Source organism: Oxyura jamaicensis, chromosome 2, assembly GCF_011077185.1.
Source record: "Oxyura jamaicensis isolate SHBP4307 breed ruddy duck chromosome 2, BPBGC_Ojam_1.0, whole genome shotgun sequence".
NCBI classification, from domain to species: Eukaryota; Metazoa; Chordata; class Aves; order Anseriformes; family Anatidae; genus Oxyura; species Oxyura jamaicensis.
In genome coordinates, this window is record NC_048894.1 from 108,788,661 (window position 1) to 108,814,014 (window position 25,354).

Sequence of the window (25,354 nt, forward strand, 5' to 3'; positions counted from 1 at the left end):
AACCCGAGCCTTTCAGTGACCAGCTCACTGTGACTCTCTGCCTGTCATGCACCCTTCTGAGGGTGATAGTAAGGCTCTGGGGGATGTGCTCCCGGATTGTAATGATTCACATTCATGAGTGAGCTTAAAAAAACTGGGGAGAGGTCACTTCAAATAATTTTTTTATACTGTTACACACAGTTGCTGATGAAACATGGTGTATGCTTCCTTCAGATCATTTCAGCATAGTCTTGTACAGTCAGTGCAACATGTGCTCTTGAGGGGCTCTCTTCTACAGAGAAGTGAAATGGGAAAAAAAAGCTTGCAAACTGTCGTGAGGTTTGAGTGTTTACTACTTGGAGGTGCTCGGAATTTAGCAAACAGCTCTGCTGCAGTGTCCAGGTAACTAGGTCAGAAAGAGGCTATTTATTAAGGAGAAGCAGGGAGCTTGGAGTTGTCTGTGCTAGGAATCTCATTTCTAACTTTGGGAAGATCAGTTGTGTTCTTTAATCTTACTGTATATGAAACAGAAGGTAGGAGTAGCTGCCTCAAAGGTCTAATACAATGTCATTTTGGCATCATTCTGTTGTGAACGAAGGTGCTTTGGGGGGCAGAGTGGATGTAATTTTTCTCAGAAAGTAATGATTTTGCAGTAGAAGCCCTTGTGTGATTATGTCTGTACAGAGGAAAGGTTTCTTCTACAGGGTGCCATGTTTCCATTTCTTCATGTGTGTGCCCGTACTGGAATACGTTGTCTTGGCATTGCAGTGGCTGCCTGCTCGCTTCATAGCTGCGTGGCTTAGCTGCACAGGGGCAGGTGAAGCTAAACTGGTACGCGTATGCACCTAGCACTTTGGGGTTCTGATCTCACGTGTACCTTTTAGGCACTTCCCTAAAATGTCTTGGCTGTGTTTTCTTACAGCAAGGCTTTGAATGTTTTTTCAGCACATGCTGCTATTTCCGACAAGCTATTTCAGAGAAAGAAGGGAAGATGCTGTTGTCTAGCAATAAATACCAACAAATGCAAATTTAGGTTCTTTCTGTAAAGCTTGGTGTCATGTAGCTGGCCTCAAAATGTCAAAATACAGTATAGTGTGACATTTATCTCCATTTAATTGTATGTTTGGTATAATCTGCTAAGCTTTTCTCTGAACAAGCGCATCTGATTATTTTGAATCAGTGAATGACTCACAACCCTTAAAAATAGTCATGGTTTGCCATATGTCAGCTTCAGATTTTCACCTAAAGAATTTGTCAGCTTTCTTCAACTCACCAGTGTCTTGCAGACCATAACTTGCAAATTGTTGCTTTAAAAACCCAAGCCAACAACAACAAAATCAACCGAGCGTGTTGTTGGGCTGGGAGTAGCCTGCAGGAGCTTAGGCTGGATCCCCAGGCGTGTGGTGGTGAGAGGTGAGCACTGCTCAGGTAGCGATTGTCTTCTGCCTGCCGTGGCAGAAGCCAGCAGGGTGAGGATGCAGGTGGACTCGTAGCAGAAGGAAGGGGGGTTTTCCCGCCCATCCCTGGCCCATCCCTCACCTTTTGGTCTCAACATCAGCAGTACAAACAGGTGAAGCCACGTGGGTACGGTGCAGTGACAGAGCCATTGACATTGGCGGGAAGGAAGGAGTCTTGCCTTTGAAGTTGAGTGGCAACAGGTAACCTGTACAAATTCCTCCAGGTTTCTCTTCAGGCTGCAGAATAAAAGGGGTGGCAGCTTTCCTGGGGCAGTGCTCCGGGGAGGGATGTACAAGTGCCTCGGGATGGGTGGGGAGCCAGTGCAGAGTGCTCTGCTGGAAGGTATCCAAAGAAGGGAGAGATTGCTCTCTTTTGTTATGCGGAGATAGTGTACCAGGAAGCATCGTTGGTTTAGGCTTTACAAATAAAGTATCGTGACAGTTTTGAACTAGCATGGAAGAATTTGTGAAAAAGATGAATAAAAAGTAGAGTGGCTTCAGAGGGCAGTGTAGTTTATGAGGGAGATAAAAACCACAGTTAACATCTAAACAAAACAGGTCTTACAAAAAGCTTTTGGGAGATGTAATAGGAGTTCTAGGTGTCATTTGTTATTCCTTGTGAATTGAAAAAGCAGCAGCTTTGTTTTTTCTTATCTATGAATTCCAAGTATGTGTGCGAGACAGATCTACTAATTCAAAAACACGAGATCTCAATGTTCAGGAGCGATAAGCTCACAGCCAGTAGTGTTTCCTTTTGTATGTAAGTAAGAAGTCTTTAAACAGAAAATGTGGTGTTTTTTGTTTGTTTGTTTGTTTGTTTGTTTTTCTCTCATAGCTTCTGTAATACCAAGCAAAGAAAAATACAGAAAATAAACAGGTATCTTCTTGAGTAAGTCCCAGTTTCTTCCAGAAGCAGCTTGACGTAAGATTCTGAATAAAAAATGGCAACTAATTGCTTAGTGGGTACAGAATTTTAAAATAATAAAGAAGTAAATAATGAATAAAGAAACTGGCCCTCACCATTTGCTTAAACAATAATAATATCAGTCTGAATAATTAAAATAGTTCAGATGATTGTGGTATGTAACCTAGTTAGCATTAGCATTGGTAGAGAAAATGTCAAATAAAATAGTCTTCTATGTACAGAATTAATCATATCATTGTTCTGTTATTATAATAATAAAGAAGTGATTTAAGTCACTTCATTGTCATTGGTGCACCCTGAATCATTAATAGTTTGTTATCTGTCAGTTTCCTTCAAGTGCTAGGAAAATATGTAGACCTTAAGCAATTGATTCAGCTGTAAAATTTCTTAAAAAGAAGGATTAAAGTTCTTGGTACGACTTCGTGGGCAGTCCCTAACTCACTTGCATCCAGACTGCTGTCTTCCCTGGAGGAAACGAGGAATGGCTGAATGATTTCTGCCAGCTATAAACTAGCACCAAGAACGAAGCTGGGGAAGACCTCACCTAAGTGTGTAGAGATGCACGATTTTAGCTTCTGGGGAAAGGTGTTCTTGTACAAGTATCTGCTGCCCTCTACTTCAGTGCAATGGAAGGGGCGGCTTTGGAAGTAGTAGCAGCAGCTTTCTCATTTCCACATTGCCTTCTTTATTCTACTTGCTCGCAAGGGGCTGAGCCTTTTCAGACCGGCTGGTTTGGTCTCTGGTGGCATACAGGGGAAGAAAGGGATGAGCACTGGCTGCTTGAGTGAGGAGGGACTGGGCCAGGGGGCTGATGCAGTGGAAGAGTGTGGAGGAGGTGCAACTTTGGACCAAACTGAAAATTACTTTAAGCCAAATAAATCAGGTCTCATGTTGCTGTTTTGTATGTTTGATAGTAGTTAGTGAAACACTACTCAATTCATGTAGCTATGAAACAAATGTATTTTATCTGTATATTTTTGTCCTCCATATAGTCTGAAAAATTTCACATTTCTGGGTATATGATCTAGCTGAAGTCAGTAACAAAATCCAGTTCCTGTTTTACAGCTTTGATGGCTTCCCTTGGCTTTTGTATTAAGAATAACTGAGCTTCTTGCTAGGAAAAAGACATCTGGCAGGAAGGATCTTCAGGGACTGAACATTGAGCTGTGGTGCAACCATAGCTTGAGCTGGAAAAATGGTTTTTAAAGCCACCATATATGATAGCAGTACTGTGAACTTGACACCTCTGGAAAAAGAGCTATCACTCTGACAAAAATTGCAGCTTGCCATTTTCACAAAAATTTTAGGAAGATTTTTGCAAGAACATCACTTCTCTTTAAAACCATACCAAACTTTTTAAAATGGGAGTTGTACCTCAGATTAGAAGCTGCAATTTTAATGTCTTTTTTTTTTTTTTTTTTTTTTAATAATAACTTGTGAAACTTAATATTTAACTTACCCTGGTAATTAGGCTTATTGCTCTCTTCGTGTTTCTAGCCTGTCCAGGTGTGTTTTAAACATAAATTCACATCACCAGCCAAGGAGCAACATTTTTTTGGATGTTGCAATGAAAACAAATTTTCACCGGTTTTTATTAGCAAGAGGTACACTGAATGCAAAATGCAAATTCCAAAGGCAAATCTGCCAGCAACAAAACTCTCTTACTCTGTCGTATTAGTAGTGTTTTTCTACCCCGTTACTATGGAATTACATGATTATTTTTTCCTCTATCCAATACACTGCTTTCACTTCCGCTAGTAAATTCAATATTCAGTAATGTTGCCTGATATAACATAGTAAATTTGCAGATATTTTACTATATTTTTAGCTTTAATATTGTGAATGAATGAACTGTTACATAAAAGCATAATACCAGAAAGCATAACACCAGTCTGTATAAAGCCTAAAATATCTTTTTTTTTAATTGAATTTGAAAAAAAGTATTTTCTGACACCCTCCTCTTTCAATTTTCACTTGAGGCTTCTTCAGAGATGATGCTGTTTTTTCAGACAGTATAAAGAGCTTTTCATATTTGATGGGGTATTTTAATTGATTGAATGGACTAGAAATGTAGGACAGCTCACCTTAAATGACAAGATTTTTCACAGGTCATGCTTCTGAAGTTTTAATCCTGCAGTTTTGGTTTGCACTTCTCCAAAAAGTATTTAGCTCACGTGATCAAGTGGTTTTTTTATGTCTTGTTCTGAAAATGATTTTAAAAGAACTGAAACTCAGCTTCCCAGGTGAAGGAGGAAGTGATGAATATATGCAGTTCTGATTTTGTTGTCTAGATGCCTCAGTGCATCAAAGTGACTGTCACATGTAGGCGTAGATTGAAATCAAGTTCTACAACAAAGATAATTATAAAGAACTAATTTTCTGGCAACGACTCTTGCAAACTTATCTTTGAATGTGCCAAAATTCTCTACCAAAAAAAAAAAAAAATGAAGAGAAGTTGCATCTGTTGATCCCTTCAGTAGTCCTTTTGTATGCTGACAGTTTTATGGTGACCTGGCTTACCTTTGTGTCTCCTGGTTCAGCTTTATTTTGGTCACTAGTTCTTTCACAAGTAAGTTTTTTACATGCTATTTAAGTCAGACTTTGAAAGCATCTAATAGATACACAACTATGTGTCGATGAAGCTTGTAGTTAGTGAGTGTCATTAAGGCAGTCAGTTACAGATCTGTGTTTTTCACAGGTAATTTACATTAGGTATCTTTTAACCCTAAATAGTGAGGATTTTACCACTCCTAAAAATGCCTTATACCAGCTGAGGCATTTTCTTTTTGAGGCGGGGGAGGACAATGACACTATTTTGGCCTGTGTATACCAGGGCTTCCATTAAAGTACCTACACTAATTTTATTTAAAGTAACCTGACTCTTGTTGTGTAGGCAGGGCTACGCAGCAGGTGCGGGAAGGGCACTCGGACCTTGTTTTGTCCTGTGCTGTGTGATAATGAACTTCTTGGCCAGAGGTGGGGCGTACCCTCTTTCAGCGTCTGCTTGTGTTGTTACTCTGTTCATTTTTATTATATCTAGTAATCAAGTTGAAAACAGCAATTGTTGTGCACTTTGTGGGATAATGTTTTGGTTTTTGTTTTTAATGATACTCTGAAGCTGGTTTTAGTTGAAGTTTGTTTTATTATACTCTAAAGCTGGTTTTATCAAATGCACGTGAATTTAACCTGAAATTCTAAAGGCGCCTCTCTGTTTTTGTAGAAAGCTGATGTTTTGTACGCATTTTCTTGTAAGGCTGCCTGGCTATGAAGACTTGTGGGTACTGCAGGGTAAGGCTACCTTACTAAGGAAGTGTGGCCGATGCTTCTTTCCAATTTCCCTCTGCGGAGCACAGCCCCTGCCGTGGGGCTGTTGGCTGCACATAGGCACCATGGAGCCCAGCTGCTGCCCCACACCGTGGGGTGCCACACCTTGTCCCGTACCTGCTGGGGAGCGCTGGCAGTGCTCGGGGCACTTTGCAACATCTCCACCCTGGAGGTGGTGATGTTAATCAGAAGTAACAATCTGCTTATACATAGCAATCTGAGCTTATACATATTTAAATGGACTTTCCTCTTGGGTGGTGGGCAAATCTGGGGCAGAGGTGCAAAACAGAATTCATCAGTCCCAATTCAAGATAGGATACTGAACAAAATAACAAAACTTAAAAGTTTACATAAAGGCTAAATAATTCACGTGGCCTTGATGAAGAGTTGACATTGGCATTAATGGGAATATGCCTGAAAAGAGGAGATCGTGTGGTCCTGTTTTTTTGTGGAGAAACTACTAAACCAAATTAATTAAAAAAGATCATTTTCTTTTACATATAGGATCTGTATGAAAGGCATCGGCCTCTACTTCAGCAGGTTGTGCTCCCGTAGATGTAACATGGGTCGATGATACAATTGCTCTGTTGGCATGACTCAATGCAGATCTCCAAATGAAATGACCTGTACCAGGAAAAAAAAAAAATGTTTTGATGGATAAAACTGCTTTAAAAAAAAAAAAAAAAAAGAAAAAGGTTTTGCTATAACTGCTGTGCTGGGAATGCAGAAAGATCTCAAACTATCCATTACAGTTAGGTTAGGAAAACATTTGAATGCAACCCAGTCTGTAGTGGATATGGGGGTAATTCAATGCCTGGTGAAGGCAGGATGGGAGATTTTTTGTTAACGTGGGTGTCTGGGTGAGGAGCCACTGGTGTTACCTTGCTTGCTACTGCACAGGACTCTTTACCTGCAAAATATTTGATTTTAGCTGAGACACAAAATTAGTAAATAGTTAAAAAAAAAAAAAAAAAAAAAAAAGGTCAGAGAAGCTGTTATACAACCAGTTTCTCTGCATCAGAATCTTTCTTTGCTTTTGCTTTCTGCTGCTACAGAATGAGCAACCACCACAGTTCTTTTTTAATGTTCACCAAAAGTTGGATGTGATTTGCTTGAATTATATTGGATCAGGATGAAAAAAATCATCTATAGAAACTGATCATCTGTGTCGTGTCACATTTTGAAGGCATCCAAGTAAAGCTGTTTTTAGTTTCTCATTAGGTTATGTAGTTGTCAGTTCAAGTGACAGCTTGTAATTTATAGAACTCTTCTTGTGTTCGATACATGGTGGCAAAAACTGAATGTAAAGCTCGGGAAACTTACTTTTCACCGTTTTAACACCGTTTTAACAGGTTTGTATGGCATTATTTTTACTTTTGGGAAATGCTTATTTCTGGGAATGATAGGCCTCTGAACTGAATATTCGTTCAATGGTAAGACAAACATTAACGCTGACCTGCCAGTTAAAGGATTATTATTTAACATCTTTGTCGGGGACAGGGGACAGTGGGAGCGAGTGCACCCTCAGCAAGTTTGCCAATGACACCAAGCTGAGTGGTGTGGTTGACATGCAGGAGGGCAAGGATGCCATCCAGAGCGACCTGGACAGGCTGGAGAGGGGCATGTGTGAACCTCATGGAGTTCAACAAGACCAAGTGCAAGGTCCTGCATCTGGACCAGGACAATCCCAAGCACAAACAGAGGCTAGGTGGAGAATGGATTGAGAGCAGCCTTGAGAAGATGGTTGATGAGAAGCTCAACATCAGCCAGCAATGTGGGCTTTCTGGGCTGCTGGCACACCGTATCCTGGGCTGCATCAAATGAAGCGTGGCCAGCAGGTGGAGGGAGGTGATTGTCCTCTGCTCTGTTCCCGTGAGACCCCACCTGGAGCACTGCACTCAGCTCTGGGCCCCCTAGCACAAGAAGGGCATGGACCTATTGGAGCAAGTTCAGAGGAGGGCCACAAGGATGATCAGAGGGCTGGAGCACCTCTCCTATGAAGACAGGCTGAGGGAGATGGGGTTGTTCAGTCTGGAGAAGAAAAGGCTCTGGGGAGACCTTACAACAGCCTGCCAGTACCTAAAGGGGGCTTGCAGGAAAGCTGGGGTGGGACTCTGTCAGGGAGTGCAGTGATGGGGCAAGGGGTAATGACTTTTTAAACTAAAAGAGGGTAGGTTTAGATTAGATACAAGGAAGAAATTCTTCACCCAGAGGGTGGTGAGGCCCTGGCACAGTCTGTGCAGAGAAGCCGTGGATGCCCCATCCCTGGAGGTGTTCAAGGCCAGGTTGAATGGGGCATGGAGCAACCTGGGCTGGTGGGAGGTGTCCACTCCTACCACGGTTGGAACCAGGTGATCTGTAAAGTCCCTTCCAACCCAAGTCATTGTGTGGTTCTGAAGTGACTTGTGTAAAATGAACATAATGCTGTTTGAAAATTCAGGGAATTAAGATAATGACCAAAATTCAGTCCATTCAGTGAAGAAGCGTGGTGCTTCTAATTGTTTTTTCTACATCCAGTCTAAAAGACAGTCTCTCAGTAATGAGTTGAAAAGCGACACCATCTGAATTAAGCATGCAGTGCTTCGTGCAGCATATGTGCTCTTTGTTGCTTCCTCTACATATTAAGCAGGGTTACGCAGTCGACAAGGTATAGCCAGGCTTTGTCTCTACCAAAGCGTACTGTGTGGTAGCAAATGGCTTTCAGCAGACAAACCAGCAGGCACAAATCACAAGATGCTTGTAGGGGGACCCACCTGTCCTGGTTTCATTGTAATGGGCATGGGTAAGAAAGGTGTTGGTGCACATGCAGTGGCATTGGCATCTGCCTGTGTGTGAGCTGAGGTTGTTCCCAGGGCTTCCACAGAGCTGCTGGCAGGGGCCTTGGGGTGCTATTGCATCACTGCTGCTGCTGTTTTTGCCAGGCAAATTACTGTTGTCACTATTTCTGGTGTATAGGCATGTCCCAGGCTTGTTACCAAGGTTAAAGCCAAAGCAAGGTGTCTATTGTACTTGCTGTTTACACTTGTCATTTACAGTATTTATTTAAAAAAAAAAAAAAAAAAAAAAAAAGGCAGTGGGGGGGTTGACTCAGATTGGCTCGTGAGGGAGCTGCAGGCCGCCATGAGGCCCCCCCTCAGCCTGCTCTGCTCGGGGCTGGACAAACCAAGGGGCCTCAGCCGCTCCTCTAAGCCTTCCCCTTCAGACCCTTCACCATCTTTGTAGCCCTCCTTTGGACACTCTCTAACAGCTTTATGTCTCTCTTATACCTTGACTCCCAGAACTGCACACAGCACTCAGGATGAGGCTGCACCAGAGCAGAGCAGGACAGTTCCTTCCCTCAGCTGGCTAGCCATGCTGTGCTAGGACATGTGTGGCCCTCCTGGCTGCCAGGGCGCCCTGACTCATGTTCACCTTACCATCGACCAGAACCCCCAGATCCCTTTCTGTGGGGCTGCTCTCCAGCCTCTCGTTCCCCAGTCTGCATGTTGGCCAGTCTGCCAGGGTTGTCCCATCCCAGGAGCAGAATGCAGCACTTGCTCTTGTTGAACTTCATATTGTTGGTGATTGCCCAGCCTCTAATTTGTCAAGATCTCTCTGCAAGGCCTCTCTACCCTCAATGGAGTCAATTGCTCCTCCCACTTTAATGTTGTTCTCAAACGTATTCAGTATATCTTAAAGTCCTGCATCCACGTCATTTATGAAAACACTGAAGAGAACTGGCCCTAAAATGGAGCCCTGTGGAATCCCGTTAGTGTCTGGCAGCCAGTCTGATGTAACCCCATTTACTGTAACCCTTTAAGCTGGACCTGTCAGCCAGTTGTTCACCCATCACATTATGTTTCTGTCTAGCTGTATGCTGGGCATCCTGTCCTGGAGGATACTGTGAGAAACAGTATTGAAAGCTTTGCTGAAATCCAGAAAGATTACATCAGCTTTCTTCCCTTGGTCAGCTAGGTGGCTGACCTTAGCATAAGAGCAAATTAAGTTAATTAGACAGGACTTTCCCCTCATGAACCCATGTTGGCTGCGGCCAATGACTGCATTGTATTTCAGGTGTTTTTCAATAACTCCCAGAATAATCTTCTTCATAGTTTTACCAGACACTGAAGTGAGACTGACAGGCCTGTAATTACCAGGGTCTTCTTTCTTGCCCTTCCTGTAAATTGGAACAACGTTTGCCAGCTTCCACTCAACTGGGACGTCTCTGGATTCCCCACACCATTGACAAATACTTGAGAGAGGTCTCGCAATGACACGAGCCAGCTCTCTGAGGACCCTGGGATGAATCCCATCAGGCCCTATGGACTTAAATGCATGCAGCTGGAGCAGCAAGTCCATAAAGCATTTGACGACAAATCGGTCAGCTTCTAATCTGCTTCATTTTTTCTTCACTCAGTTGATTAGAACTTGCTTTTTTTGAGTGGCATTTTTAGTACATTCAGTTCAGCGGGTCAAGGACTTATTTTTGTTTTTGCCTTTTTTTTTTTTTTTTTTAACTGTCTCCACTAAATGAAGCTTCAAGCTGGCAGAGTTGAGGGAGTGGAGTGTATGAGACAGTAGTTGAAATCTGTATGATAAAGGCAGTTGTCATTAAACAAACTTGGTCTAGCACCTGATGAAAGTATAAAAAATTTGTCTTAATCCTCTAGATCATCAGTAGCTGTATGACTTGCTGCAAACCAGGGATTAACGAGACAGCTCTTAAAGACATGTCAGAAAATGTGAATTGTATAAAACTGAAAGCAAACAAAACTTGGGGTAATAGAAATGATATATGTATTTTTAATAGAAATTGTTTATAGAAATGGTTTAAAAAAATAAAAGTAAACTGCACACCTTTTACTGTATTTTCCTCCGTTTCTCTTTTGTGGTAAAAGTAGAAATTCCTGTTCTGTTGCACAAGTCTTAGTGCTGGTGCAAGAGGGAATTTGGGGAGATGGACAGGAGAAAGAGGGGAAGGATTGTCATACCAGGGATAATTCTAAGGCCAATGTAAGTAATAACATAATGTTTTTTTTCAGAAGCATAGGAGGGTTTGATACATTCACAGGACAATTTGTATTATTCAAGTCGGCTCTCAGTAGTTGAGCCTTTATCAGAAGTTATCACGTTTTCATTTGGGCTGAAAAGTGATTGGTTGCCTTTCCTTCGCTGGTGTTTAAAAATCTAAAAAGCACTAACCAAATCCTTCAAGCTATTTCTGAGAATTAAGCTAGCAGGGAAGAAAAAAAAAATCAGTAATCAGGCTAACCTTGTTAATGCTATTTGTATTTTAGAGGGGATACCTAAGTCTGGCAGGAGATGGCCTCCTGGATTTCCTTGCTTGTGGGTGGCCCATACTTCTCAGAAGCCCTAAGTAGGACTGAACAGGGGAGAAACAGAAGGTGGGAAGAGAAAACCTAGGAAACAGTGAGCAGCCAAGAAGTGAGATTAGATGAAGCACTGGGTGTGGAGAGGAGGAATGGTGAAACCATTGTGTGGGGTCTAGGTGCTGAACACCTGGGTGGTGAGAAGGAGGTTGTGAGAGAGAAGAGGGACAGGGCTGGTGGTGGAAGAACTGGCATGCATGAGAAGCACAGCAGGAGAGGGAATGGAGAAACTAAATGAGAGGGATTGAGCATGGAAGCTGTGGGGTTAGACCATGGAATAGGAAACTAGTACACTGGATTTGAGCAACATTAGGGGAAGTATTGGGATTGGGTTACTCTGTGGCAGCAAGACCATGGGAAATGGGAGCAGGCTTTGCAGAAGGGTTAGGCTAGAAAGTCCCAGGCAGTAGACCAGCACTTTCCCAAGAAGTTTGAAAAACGAGATCTTCTCTGGGTGGGCGGAAGCAGCTGCAATGCAGGTGTCTGACTAGTCAAGGTATTCTGCAAAACTCTAGCCTGGTTACAGCGCCCATCAGCCTCATGAATCTGAGTCCAGACCTTCCTGAAGCTTTAATTAGTGCCAGTTATGGAAAGTGAATGACTCACGAGGGTTACTTCATGCTGTTTGTGTGATTACTCTAACTAGTGAAATTTTAAACTTGCTTTACTGGTCTACCTGATGCACTTCGCTTTCTCTTCCCATGATCACGTTGCCCTGTTCGACCAAGAAAGGGGCACTGCTGGTGCAACCGGGGACTGGTCGGTAAATAAAAGAGGTGGCCTCTGATGTTGGCTTGCTATTTGACTGCGTGGCAACATGTCGGTTTAAAAAATGATAGAACATAAGCAGTGTTTTGTATTAAGCTTTTCAATACATCATAAAAATGCACTTTTTTTTTTTTTTCTGAAGGCAACTTTAACTGATGTGTTTTATTACAGTAATAAAACTTCCGAGTGACTTCAGTAAAACATAAGTGGTGCATCAGGTTTAAGCTAGTAAAAACATTCTTTGCCCAAGCTGTTGCTGTAGTTGACAGACATCAGTAAATACAAGATGACTAATTTTGGGCTTACTAAGCTATGCCATCTTAGAAGGCCCACAGTTTTAATGGCTGCCCACGTTTTTGCAGCAGTCTGAAAACATATCTCAGGTGTTGTGTAGTCTCAGTAAGTAACTTGCTTCCAACTCACAAGATAGAACGCAGGAAGTTCTGCACTGACATGCAAAAGAACTTCACAGTGAGAGTGACGGAGCACTGGAACAGGCTGCCTAGAGAGGCTGTGGAGTCTCCTTCTCTGGAGATATTGAAGCCCCGTCTGGATGCCTACCTGGGCAACCTGCTCTAAGGAACCTGCTTTGGCAGGGGGGTTGGACCCGATGATCTTTTGAGGTCCCTTCCAACCCCTACAGTTTTGTGATTCTGTGACTCTGTCTTCTCATCTCCAAGTCATCTTTTTTCACCATCCGTTGTATCAGGGAGTACCACTCACAGTTTCTGAAGTGTTCTGACATGCTTAGACCACAACTGGTAGTTTTTGTCCTTTTCGCTTGTCTTACTTCTTTCCAAGGTGGAGCTATGCTTATTACTAGGGTGATTTCACCCCAAAGCAGTGTGCCTCGTGTCTTTGAGTAACATCACTTCTTCAAGTGTGGCCAGGTCTTTTGGACTGAACACCAGTGACGAGAAACACCGCTGTGTTCTGGATCCTGCTCTCGCAGAATTAAGGCAGCGGGTTCTCACCACCGAATGAGTGTTCCCACTCTGCCTCCGTGCTCTGATCACTGACTTGCTGGGGCTATTTCCAGTGGGACTTGCAGATTTTCAGTGTGTGCCTGTGTGTGGCAAAGTGGGATGACCTGGGGACATCCTCCACACCTCAGATGTGGTCTTGTGTAATTCTTGCAGCAAAATTCCCAGTGTCTTTTACTCTGCTCAGCGGTTTCACGAAGCAGCATGTGTGTGTGCAATCACCTGCTCCAATTCGTTTCAGCTGTTGCAGTTGGTTACAAGGCACAAAGTCATAATACAGGCTCAGTGCAAAATAGAAATAATGGAGCCTTTTGTCCCGAATGAAAGAGAGCTGTGAGTTTGGTCTTTTAGACTGGGCCTCTTTAATGTGTTGGTGCCAATTTTTGTGACACACTGTAATAAGCAAGATCTATTCAAGTCGCCTGTCATATCTCTCTGTCTTTGTTTTTCTGTGGCTTTGCCAAACCTCAGCTGTTTAACATTGATTTTCTTTCTTCTTAGACACATAGCTCAGGCTATGCTTTTAGGGAAGAGTTCAGGTATTCTAAAAACAAGGCTAGGAAAATAGATTTTTTTTGCCCTGTTTTAGTTGTGCAAGCATCTTCCTCTTCCCAACTCACATTCCTGCATTTGGTGTATGGTCTTGAAAGATGGTAGTGATGGCTAAGGAGTTCTTGTGTTAAGGATATGCCTTCTGCCCCCCTTGTTTAAATCTCTTTCAATTTACTCTTTCTTGGGGGGGGTAGAGGAAAGGTCAAAATCCAGCATACGTTCAGTAAAAGCTCTTTATTTTTCACAATCAGTTATTCTGAATATTCAGGTCCATGTTGGGCAGGAAGACATTTCCTGACACTGCATTTGGGGAGTACTGAAGAGAAAGGTAGGTCTGAGCAGGCGCTGGAACTGGGAGAAACCCTCTGCTGCTGCCACGCAACAATTTTCTTGGCTCTTCTGGAAGAAGAGTCAAAAGTTGAGCAAGCAGGAGCTGGTGGGACTCGAGGAGCCTGCTGTTGGCAGTGAGGTGAGGAAGGCAATGATTTCTTGTGGTACTAGGGAGAGAGGCTGAAGGCTGGTGGGAGGAATGGGGACAAGGTGAGAAGATAAGGTAGATAATTTTGAGAAAACAAAATGACTGCAGCAGAGAACATCATCCTCGCAGAGGAAGTGGAAACTGATAGCTAATCAAGGAGAAAGAAGATGGAGAACTGCATCTGGAAGCAAGCAGCATGCAGCTGGAGAGGAGGAACCAACTGAATAAAGACCAAGGGAGGGGAAAACATGAGCCTGAGCAAGGAGTGGGTCACAGAGGCCGAAGTATGTTGTGTCTTGACCTGCTGAGGTTGAAAAAGAAATCAGGCTGGAACTGCGGCAGTACTAGCAGTGGGTGGTAAAGAAAACAAAGCTCGAAATTACAGGGAAAATGCAGAGAACGAAGTGCAGTGTGGGTGATGAAGCTGTACCACAGCCCTGAGCTAGTCAGAGGGGTTGGGTGCCTTCCTGGCACCGTGGCTTCAGAGGACTGAGGCAGTAACAGACCAGGAAGAAAGGGTCATGACAGAGAGAGGAGTTGGCAGGAGAAGGATCCTGCTGGGGGGATCCGTGATTTTTCAGTCACACTATCTCTTGCTGTCAGCAAATATTGCTGAAAGCCAGAGGAAGGGTGCAGAGCTGTATGGCAGCAGTACATTAACATCCATTAGCACAAGTGGAAGAGATTTCTGGGGCAGGCCTACGGCCCTGATTCTGCTGATAAGCCTTGATGGGATGGGATTGGAAGTTATACACATAGAAGAGTAATGCTTTCTTAGAACTGTAAAATAAAGAATATGAACCACAAGTGCTCTGTAATTTGTTGTATTTACAAATTCTCATCATCATCTTTATTTTTCCTTAGTGTCTCTAGTTTAGCTAGAATAAAGAATGAGCAATATAAAAGATCTCATGAATATTTTGTTTCCCTTCCTAATCCTGTGTCTCACTGTGCCCTATTCAAATCCTTATCTGAGTCGCTGTTATTTCCATAACCACTCCGTGAGTGATCTCCTGTGGTGAGCTACTTTGTTTCACATGTAATTAATTTTTCGCTCCGGTCTGCATACAGAGAACTGAAGGATGAGGGTTTAAAAATTAAGTGTGAAAAAAAAAACAATCACCACTTAGCTGGACACATTTAAGATTATTAACCTGGCAAAACGCAATTCCGTGTTGTTTTCTGTATTCTCCCAGTCTGTAAATAAGACCCCAGGAGCTGAGCAGCTGAGTAAAACACTGCTGTAGGATGTTGTGTAACACGCTGGAGGCCAGAGGCGAGGCACCGCTTTTCCAGGTTGCTCTTTACATCCTTCACAGCGACCTTATCCTTTCCCTCTTCACACGTACCTGTCATGTCCACTCTAGATATAGACTGACTTGAAGGTGTGGGCCATCCTATTTGCTAAAAGAAATGATGTGTAATATTTCTATTTTCATTCCATGAGTTACTGTTGAAATGGTGTATGCTACTCAATAGCTTTTGGTAGAGTTTGGCAGGGCTATTTGGGGTTCTGGTTTGGGGGTTGTGGTTTTTTGGTGGATGAAATAAAGAGAGGTAACGTGTAGGGATTGTACTGCTCATTCCCATACTCAGATGAGGTACAACCGTGTCTCTGCCACTGGTAGTAGTGAATGTGCTTCTATAATGGAAAATTTTGATATTTTTTGATATCTCTAAGCCTAAAGCTTCAGGGACCTGGACGTTGAGTTCCTGCTTAGCCAGTAGATATCTTTTGTTTCCCTGAATGAGGATTTCGTAAAATACTGGGTATCTGTGATCGTTTGTCTATATTGTCTATACTGGGTGCAGATGACCCAATATAACTTCTTCAGACTTGAAGCTGTGATTGCTGTAGATGATTAAAAAACTTGATTGTTCTTGTTCTACCTTCTTTGCTTTGCATTAGCATGATCTGAAGATGGATTTGACTTCAGGACTCTTTTTTTTTTCTGTCTTACTGCAACAGGCTAAGCAAGTTCTTGTTTGCATCTATAAAATACGCTTGGGAAAGATGAAAATGCAGTGCTCGCAAACACTCTGAGCTTCCAGACAACCCTATTTTATGTAACAAATGTAAAGTTAGATAACTATTTCGTAATAAACATTAACAATCAGCATGCAAGCTGCCTGCCTCTGAATTCTGTAAGAGTTACTTCAAATGTGAAAATACATACTTAATATGTAATGTTTCACATAGTATAAAGCAGAGGTGGCCAAAATAGCAGCTCTGTTACTCTGTTAACATGGCTTAGGAGTTAATGGGCAGATTCTGTAAACACTGAGCTTAGGACCTGCTGTTATATTACTGCCTCGTGACATCAGTTTCAGTGTTCACTGTAAATGGTGTTGCTGTCTGTAATATTTTCAGGACAGAGCTCTAAACGAGGTGTTTGAAACCCATTGCTTAAAATTGTGATGATGTTTTTATTTTTTCCCCTGCTACAGGTGTGATGGACAGGTAGCAGAAGATTTCACTTTGATATCAGGGAATCAGAATGACCGAGTGCTTCCTGCCTCCCACTAGCAGCCCCAGTGAACACCGTCGGGTAGAACACAGTGGGGGTCTTGCTCGTACTCCGAGCTCTGAAGAAATCAGTCCTACAAAATTCCCTGGGTTGTACCGCACCGGTGAGCCTTCGCCACCTCATGACAGCTTGCATGAGCCTCCAGATATAGTATCTGATGATGAAAAAGAGCATGGGAAGAAGAAAGGAAAATTTAAGAAGAAAGAAAAAAGAAGTGAGTAGGCAACTTGTCTTATTTCATGCTTCCCATTTCTCTTTCTCTCTTTCTTTCTTTCTCAAAACCGCTTAGTGTTCCCAGTGGTTTGCTGTTGTTTCTTTTTCCTTAAACCTGTTTAAGTGTGAAGGAAGTGAACTTACTCAAACAGTCTTTGTGCAATACCCGTTTCTCTTCCAAAAAATCCCCTAACCGCATAAAGGATTGCATGGGCACAGGTGCCAAGCACATGCCAGAATTACCAATAAACATGTTTATCCAACGTCTTTAACAATGTGTTAGTAATTGCCTGGCACGGGGTTCTTACCTCATTATCTGCTCTGATTCTAAGTAGAGATTTGGAAGTGTATTTTGAAGTACATGCTGTTTGAAATTTTAGCTGAAACACTCCCTAAAATAAAACTGTAAGTTTGACCTGAATTTTACACTTCTAACTTTGGAAGAGTCAGTTTTAAGAACTTTGACCCTCTTCCTTTCTACCTCTATGCTCGGGGTTTGCTATTGCATACCACGTCAAGTTTTCATATGCACACTGTACCACTGTTGGAGGAGGAATAATATGGGTCCTTTTTTCTTCAGCTTCTTAGTTCAGTCTGGTCATGTGGTATCCTCCAGCATTACCTAGGTATTATGGCAGAATTCAAAAATGTGCAAGCCAGCATCGAATTAGGAACTGGCAGAGTAAGGGTTGAAAGAAAGTAAGACTATAGAAGCTGTTCTTTGTCAGTGTATCTGTATCCAAACTGGAAACTTCCATTTAAGGGAAATATCCCCACCCAACCACCCAGAATGACAGAAGAGAAATCTTGATTCCCAACTTCAAAGGGGTGTAGAAAATTTTGGAAATGTGAAATTGCTTTTTTTCCTATAATTTTCCTACATATTCTGAAAGAACAAAACACTTAGAAATACTGAAATAACCCTGAGCACTCTCAGTATCAGAAAGATCCTTACTGTCCAACCCTCTAAAACCCAAGTATCAAATTTCAGTGATTTATTTTTTTAAACAAAGTTTCAAAATAATATCCATATTGTCCATTGCCTGTGTCTCTGAAGGCATGGAGTTCCGGATGCCATTTTACCTTGCTACTTCCTAAAAGTGCAATTTGGAAGATCAAAACCAATGAGACAGCACGCAATATTCTGGCATGTTAGAATGAAGGTAGTGACTGTTTGTAACAAGCACGCACATATTTAAATAATAACTCTTTTAAGAATTTGCTTCCACAGCACTGTAAATCAAACCAATTTCCAGGAATGCAGGAATTGTTGCTTCTGCCACAGTTTCGAAGGTCTGTTGTTACTAACTAATGGCTGTGTGCCTAAAGGATACTGTAACTCAAAAATGTGTTATTCTTTAGTTAAAACTAACAGTTTAAGTTCCTCCTTGAGAAAAACGATACCTTATTTTTTTTTCTCTTGTAGATGGCATTAACCTAATACTAATACTGAATTGGTGATAGAACAAAAATCTGTATTAGTTGGTCGGGTCTAAAATAAAGCCATTAGCTGTTTTTTTCCCTCTTCGCACATCAACTTTCTTTTATAATTCGCAATGAGATGCCTCTAAATTTAGAATTGTTAGAGGTCAGCATTACACGTAGTGTGGGTTTCTTTGTGGTGTAATTCAGCATGTCTCCTGGCAATAGTCAAACTGAAGGATGAAGAGGAAAAATGCTTCTTCAGCAAATAAACGTGGGTCTGTGCACATTAGCAAAGTAACTGCTTTCTTCCACAAGAGATTATAACGCATTGTGTAGCTGATGTAAAGCATTTTTGAAGCTTTAAAGATGTGAAAAATCATCAAAACCACAAAAATGCAAACTGCAGGAAGAACCAAATTATCTCTTGCAGCTGTAATATAAAATGCATTCAGCACATCTTAGCCCTATTGTACGCGTCATATAATTGCCAGTCAGATCCAAGAGTAAGTTAAATAGAAAGATTTCTCTCATGCAATCCAAACATGGTCATTACTGTAAAAATACTCTGAAGAGACGTTCTACTTATCTAATGGAACAAGGGTTCTTTACAGTTGCTTAACGTGGTTGATTTCAAGAATTCCCCTTCCAGCTTAGGCTCTTGTTATTCCTTCCATACTTTCGATTCTTCACTTTATTCTACCTTATTCTGTTGCATGTGCTCAGGTTGTTTCTTTTCACTGGTAGCTTTTCTTGCCCCCTGCTTTTATATTTAGACAAAACACAACCTGTTATGGTCATATAATCTGGGGTTTAAACACAGTTGAACATTTCACTGAGAAAAAAAAAGAGATACTACATTATGATAGAGGGAATGTGTATTGAAATTAAAATATTACTGAATCAATGACACTGTCATCCAAACTTCTGAAACTGTATGCAAGTTTAATCCTACAAAGATTTGGGGGTCTTAAGCGTAAATTTCAGTAATGCTTTAAGAACAGGAGGGGATATGGAGAGAGAAAGACAAATATCCCATGGCTATTTGGTTTAGTTTTTCAGATAAATCTTAACTGCAGGAGTAAGGTACTCCTAGCTTCAATAGTGTTATGTATTGAAAAAAATGGTATGCTTGCAAGGAATCACTTTTTCTATATGGATAATATAATGATTTGCTATTTTTAATGTTAGTGGCAATAACCTAATAATACACAGCAATTATTCTGAGATAAAATGCTGTAGATGTTTTGGAAATGGTAAAAAAAAAAAAAAAAAAAAAAAAATTAAAAAAAGGCATATTGGTTTTCATGTGCCTGTGATTTCTATTCCCTGCTTGTCTGTGATAGCCAGAGTGGAGGTCAGCTGTAGAGTGAATTATTTTAGGGGACTTAAGGGGTTAAAATGAATTTTATTTTTACGGGATAGTTTTAATTTGAATCTATTTCCCAACTCAAAACAACCCTTGTGCATGCAAGAACTTGTGCTGTGGCAGCGTGAGAGCAAAACCAGATTTGTTTGAAGCAGTAATGGTTTATATGAGACAGTGACCAGAACAACTGATGTTAAAAATTAAATGTTTAGCCTCCTTTCAGTAATTATGTGTTGATTAAAAAAAAAAAATGCATAAAAGATGCAGTTCCTTACAAAAGATCGTAAGAAATACTTATGAAGAAAGAGCTGTATCTTACTCTGCTTGTACATTTTACTTCTCAGATTGATACCACTGAGCAGGGTGGATTCAATATGGAGCTAGGATTTTTTAAATTTGTAATAATTTTCTTTAAATATTTCATTAGAAAATAGAGAATTGGTTGAACTGTAAACTAAACTGTCTTATGAAGGGATAACAGTATCTTCTGAATTTTTGAGGAAATCTTTTTGAAGTCTGAATCCCTGATGTGCTGGGGAGATTTCCCATGTGTTTGGGGGATAGAGATGAGAACATAAATACTCCTGCTGCTAACTTGGGGACCTGCTCTGAACACTGTTTGGTCTCCAGCTGTGTGCTAACCTTTATCTTGTGTGGGATTCACGGAATCTGCAGCTCTTTCTGATGGATGCCAACAGCTAGAAGATAGGAGCCTGTCGTCATCCTGTGGGATTTTTCTCCTAACTAATTTCTGCTCAGGAATGTATCAGCAGTGTGGCTGTCTGGCAGCCACAGAAAAGCGCTAATAGTATTCCCAGCTGTTCCAGATAAAGCACTGAAAGGATGAGTTGTCTCTGTGCTTATGATCCTTCATTTCTGTGCGCAGTGCTGATGTGAATGAGTTCTAGCAGTGGAGACCAACTCTTCAGAGAGAGGTCTGTTAGAAATTGTGAGGAGGCCATTGTCATCTTGCACAATAACCAAGTGGCTGCCATTGGAAGGAAAACGTTATTTTTATTGATCTCATGTGTTGAGCAGCTCTGAATACAGTTTCCAGGTCTACAGAATAAGACATCACTGGAATTCTCTACCCGTGATGCACATGAGAGCGAACTCCTTTTCCTCTCTTTGCAAGGAGAAGCGCAGCAATGTGAGTGCAGAATTTGTTTGGGAGTGATCGGATTGTATTACTGAGCTGAATGCGTACTAAAAGCAAAGCGATGTAATTGGAAGTCAGATAGTAAGTGTTGGTAGTGCCTGTTGGCTGGAAATTTCTATTAATAATGACAACACATTGTGTGCTGAAGGAGAGGAAATAGAAGCCATCTACCCAAGCTCATGATGCTTATGTCCTTCTTACCATTTTATTTAGAAAGGGTATACAAGTTGGTGGCAAACCCTCTGACAAACTGAAGTTCAATAACTCATCTTAACATTGCTCGTTGGCCTTTATAGTCACGTTTGACCTACTAATATTCTGCGTGTAAAAACGGTCCATGTTTTCTTGTAGTGAGGTAACAGCAGAGGCATGCAGATCCCCAGGGAACCAAAATAAGATAGAGAAGTATAAATGACGTGAAACTCATCAGAAACCCAATGCACAAAATCTGTCTTATGGTAGGTCTGCAGTGTTGCGGTTTTACATAATGCAACCCTTTGTGCTAACAGTAAATGCTACAGCATGAATTCATAGCTTCGTTGTGAGGGTTTAGCAAATGAGTACTCCCAAGTTTGCAGACTCGTAGAAACAGTGGCCTTACTGCATGACAAAGCTTTTGATTCTGTAAATTGGATTCTACCAGAGTAACACTGAGTCTTTTAATTTATTTTTAAGAGATTTCCATTATCTTCAGTAAGATAAAAGCTATACTGGCAACACTATGTACAGTATAAGCATTCAATAACACATTTGTGGAAGCTTTAAAGGTGCTGGAGCAAGGAACTGCAGGTAGTCCAGTCATCACATTTGTGGGAGTGGAGTATTTCTTAAATCAATACTTAACCCCTTTAAGTGCAGGAAAACATCTTTGACACATAGGAAACGCAGGTTGTTAGTACCAAAAGTCTTGAGGAAACAGTGAACAGTTCACTGGTGATGTGTAATTGTTCTTTTTATTTATCAAGTGCTTTTGATAACTTGAATTTATACAGAGGAAAATGTATGTCTGATGAAGCCGATACAGTGGTTTTATTACCAGAACTATGGTTACTTCTAAGTAGAGTCAACCTACTCTGAAAGATGTAGAAGCCCTGTCATGGTATAGGTGAGAGATTCCCCGTGAATCTGTAACCAGTACATATTTCTAAACTTACATTGCTGAGACAGATTCAGGTAGACTGGTTATGTCTGTGACTTGCTGCTGCTTGTCTTCTCACAGAGTCAAGAAATACCAGTTTCAGGAACGTGCTGTTGCTGGTATTACGTTACCAAAGATCTGGAAGAGCACTATAAGATTTGCGTTGCGACATCAAGCATGGAAACATGCGACAGGGGCGCTTTGCCTGCTGCTGAAATCAGCCTCCGAGTGTGGTCCCTTCTGCTGGTGCTGAGAACGTGCTGGTGGTGGTGGTCACAGTGCTGTGCCAGGGGAACCCTGCAGCTGGGGGAGCTGTTAGGGCTAGCCACTGGGAAGTTCTGGGCTCTGTCTGGTGAAGATTTAGCTTTCTGCTCAGGAATTACGTCCGTGAACCCTGTCTTAACTCTCAGTGCCAGCCCCATCTCATTCTCACAAAACCTAACGGTGACGTTCTCAGCAGTTCTCTCCTTACCACAGTGAGGCTGGAGTCCTTAGTCCTTTCCCATTCCAATTTTTAGTTTACAAAAAGAGTGAGCGATGAAATAGCCAGTAAACATAGGAGGATGAGGCCTGGCTGCTGGTCGCTGTCCGGTTAACGTTTGCATTTTTGTATTAAAAATTCACTTGGACAGGAACAGTGCACAGGTCTTTCTCCTTTCTTCCATGAAAGCGCTTGTGTTTGGTAGGCCTAGGGAAGAGTCTGGGAGAGAAAGCTGGTCAAACAGTTGTAATTCTTTGATGATAGTCCCGTGTTTTAATAGATTCCATATTTTTGACTATTAAAAACTACCTGCCACAAAGCAGATGAGGCTTCCAAATACAGACGGCTTCTTGGATGTGCTGAAATTCTGCTGCTCTGCAGCTTAGAGTGCTTTACAACTGGAAGAAGAAAAGACAGTTGTGAATGTCTGCTGGTTCTTCTGCACGAGGTCTTTTACCGGCAGACATTACAGCCTGTGATCTTGCCCATTATGCTTTCTCGTGTAATCTAAGGAAGGGGGTGATGTTCTACCACCCAAAATTATTCCCTCAGGAGCAGCACTCGGCTGTGAGCATGCCTCCTTGCTCAGGCACAGGCACTGCACTGCCTGTGGGCAGCACCAAAGTGTCAAAACAGCTGCGTAAGGGGCATCACGTTGAAGCAAGAGCTTGTTTTCCAGTGTGCTGGGGGGCCTGGTCTGTGCAAAGGACAGGTAAAATGTCTCCTTTGTTGAATAGGTTTCAGGCTTGCCTTCCCCATGCAGGGCTCTGTGTATGTAAAATCACAATTCATTGACTTGGAAGTCGCTCTGGTTTGTACGTTGGTTTAGGTCGTGCTTTTCTCGGGTGGATGGTGGTGGTTTGCTTTTTGTTGGGGTGGGTTGGTTGTTTTTTTGTTTTCGTAATCTACCTTTAAAGATTTCCTTGTTCTTGCCTGGAGGCTAGGCAGGGCTAGCTGCAGAGGCGGAATTAGCAAAAGCCCTGGTGCCCATGTTTTAAATGACACTTGGTGTTTTGCTGCTGAGAGAGTGCCTTCTGCCCAAGGACTGCTTTGAAGCTCTCCCATAAGCTTGTTAAGACAAACATACAGCTTCACCGGCAGGTAATGTGCTAGTGGTACGGCACTTGTTTTACTCTTCCAGGGGAAAAGTAAGTTCGCTTGGACTTTCTACATTTTTTGACTTTTTTTTTGAGGCTGAAATTTCATTAACTTCATGCTCATCTGAAAATGCGTAATATTTTGGAGTGGGGTTGGGGAGTTAAGTGACTGAAGCGTAGTTTGTTCTTAAGTCTGTTAGACTTACGTGTGTGTAGTGGCTGATCCTTAACAGCGACTCTTATACTGTTGATTACAGGAACGTAGAGAAGTTTCCAGACAGTTGTTTTTATTTTGCATTTCCATGACTATTAAATGGGAAACTAGCCCTTAGGATGGACATTGCCATTATGAGTAAGTACATAAAGTATTAATTGTTTAGGTTGTTTGGGAGCCGTGGGGCTTCTTTGATGCAACTACGTGACCTTCATTTAGTCTTTGTCCACTTAATTGTGTAACAACTGTAGAAAACCTGAAGAGTCAGGCAGGCACTGCTTTACCACATAACTGCTCTCTCCTTCTTATATACTACCTTTTCTCTCCTAGTTACGTGTCTAGAAAGTGAACAAAGTTACAGCTGTCCTCTTGCTTTTCCTCTTGCCCTCCTTTCCTACCAGCCGAAGGTTACGCTGCCTTTCAAGAGGACAGCTCCGGTGATGAGGCTGAAAGTCCTTCCAAGTTGAAGCGGTCCAAGGGAATACATGTCTTCAAGAAACCCAGCTTTTCCAAAAAAAAGGAAAAGGATTTTAAAATAAAAGAGAAACCCAAAGATGAAAAACACAAGGAAGACAAGCATAAGGAAGACAAGCATAAAGAGAAGAAGTCAAAAGACTTAACTGCAGCAGATGTTGTAAAACAGTGGAAAGAGAAGAAGAAAAAGAAAAAGCCAATTCAAGAGACAGAGATACCTCAAGTGGATGTTCCAAGTCACAGACCTGTGTTTGGCATTCCTTTGTCTGATGCAGTGGACAGGACCATGATGTACGATGGCATCCGCCTGCCAGCGGTTTTCCGTGAATGTATAGATTACGTAGAGAAGTACGGCATGAAGTGTGAAGGCATCTACAGAGTTTCAGGTACTGTGGGCACACTGACATGCAGATTGTTAAGGTCTTGTACGTTTCGTATTGTTTTACCGCTTTCAACACCTCCAGACACTGTTTATAGCTGCGTTGATTTCAGCTATCTAAAAGATAATCAGGTAGCTACAGTTCAGCAAACCCCTAGGGCTGCAATACCAGAGAAGGTGCTAATATCAGGCTACTGCTAATGGCAGTAAAAATACACAGCTTTGGGCCTCTTCTGGTAGGGTGGTAATTATGAATAAAGCTCACTGGATTGGCAAGCTTGTATATCTTTTTTTTTTTTTTTAATGCATTAAGAATTACTACGTTAATTGATGGGAAAGGCAAAGAAGAGAAGTGGCCCTTTTATTACTCAAGCTTCCCACTGTTGCTTTTTCCGTTGCATTTTTTTTTCATAAAATCTCCTTTTGTTTGAGCAGAGTCACTAATAGGCAGAAAATGCGAGTTTCGGCATTTAGACTTAGCCCCAGCAAGGATAATTAACCATGGCTGTTGTGTAACAGCAGCTTACATAAATCGGAGTCGCTTTTAGCCATGTTAAACAAAACAGTCCCTTTGTGAACTCCTCGTGCACTAAATCTCATGTAAGTACTTCCGTGTGAATGTTCAGGGGAGCAAGAACGAGTGAGAAAAGGCACTTGAGGAGAAGCTTTTGAAACGAGTTATGATCTAGCGCTGCAAAGCAGCAATCAGACCATTTCTAAAAGCTTCATTAAGCTGCCTTTATGCTGCTAATTTGCATGGTCTTTGGTAGGGATGCATAAATGCCACGGCAGTTGAAGGAGTTTCTTAGTCTTGCCTGTTGGAACAGCCCATTCGTGTGTTTTTTTCACGGCCTGATGTGTTGGGAATTGTCACGGGAGGTTTGTTTTCTGTAAGGCATTTTTGACATTTGCACTTCCTACGTGTTCTCCAGTGCAATAGCACCCTCTTGTGTGTGTAAGATTGTTTAAAGGGAGAGCTCAGAAAGACAATTGCAGTGGCTTAGCAGTTGTGACAACTTATTGGACATGAAATAGAGCACAACTT

General features: G+C 41.8%; 1 protein-coding gene and 1 long non-coding RNA gene across 3 annotated transcripts in view; both read left to right on the forward strand.

Annotated features, from left to right (window-relative positions):
* The window catches only part of RALBP1 (ralA binding protein 1), a 32,597-nt gene that overhangs the window by 746 nt on the left and 6,497 nt on the right, over positions 1–25,354 (forward strand). For both annotated transcript variants that reach the window (XM_035317610.1, XM_035317611.1), the window contains exons 2-3: positions 16,284–16,577; positions 23,858–24,316. In XM_035317610.1, coding sequence (XP_035173501.1) covers positions 16,334–16,577; positions 23,858–24,316 — 703 coding nt within the window. In that variant the 5' untranslated portion in view covers positions 16,284–16,333. The remainder of the gene's footprint in view (positions 1–16,283; positions 16,578–23,857; positions 24,317–25,354) is intronic.
* LOC118161893 lies at positions 22,320–22,985 on the forward strand. The gene is made up of 3 exons (XR_004748219.1): positions 22,320–22,415; positions 22,527–22,532; positions 22,853–22,985. It is a non-coding gene; the product is annotated as an uncharacterized LOC118161893 (long non-coding RNA).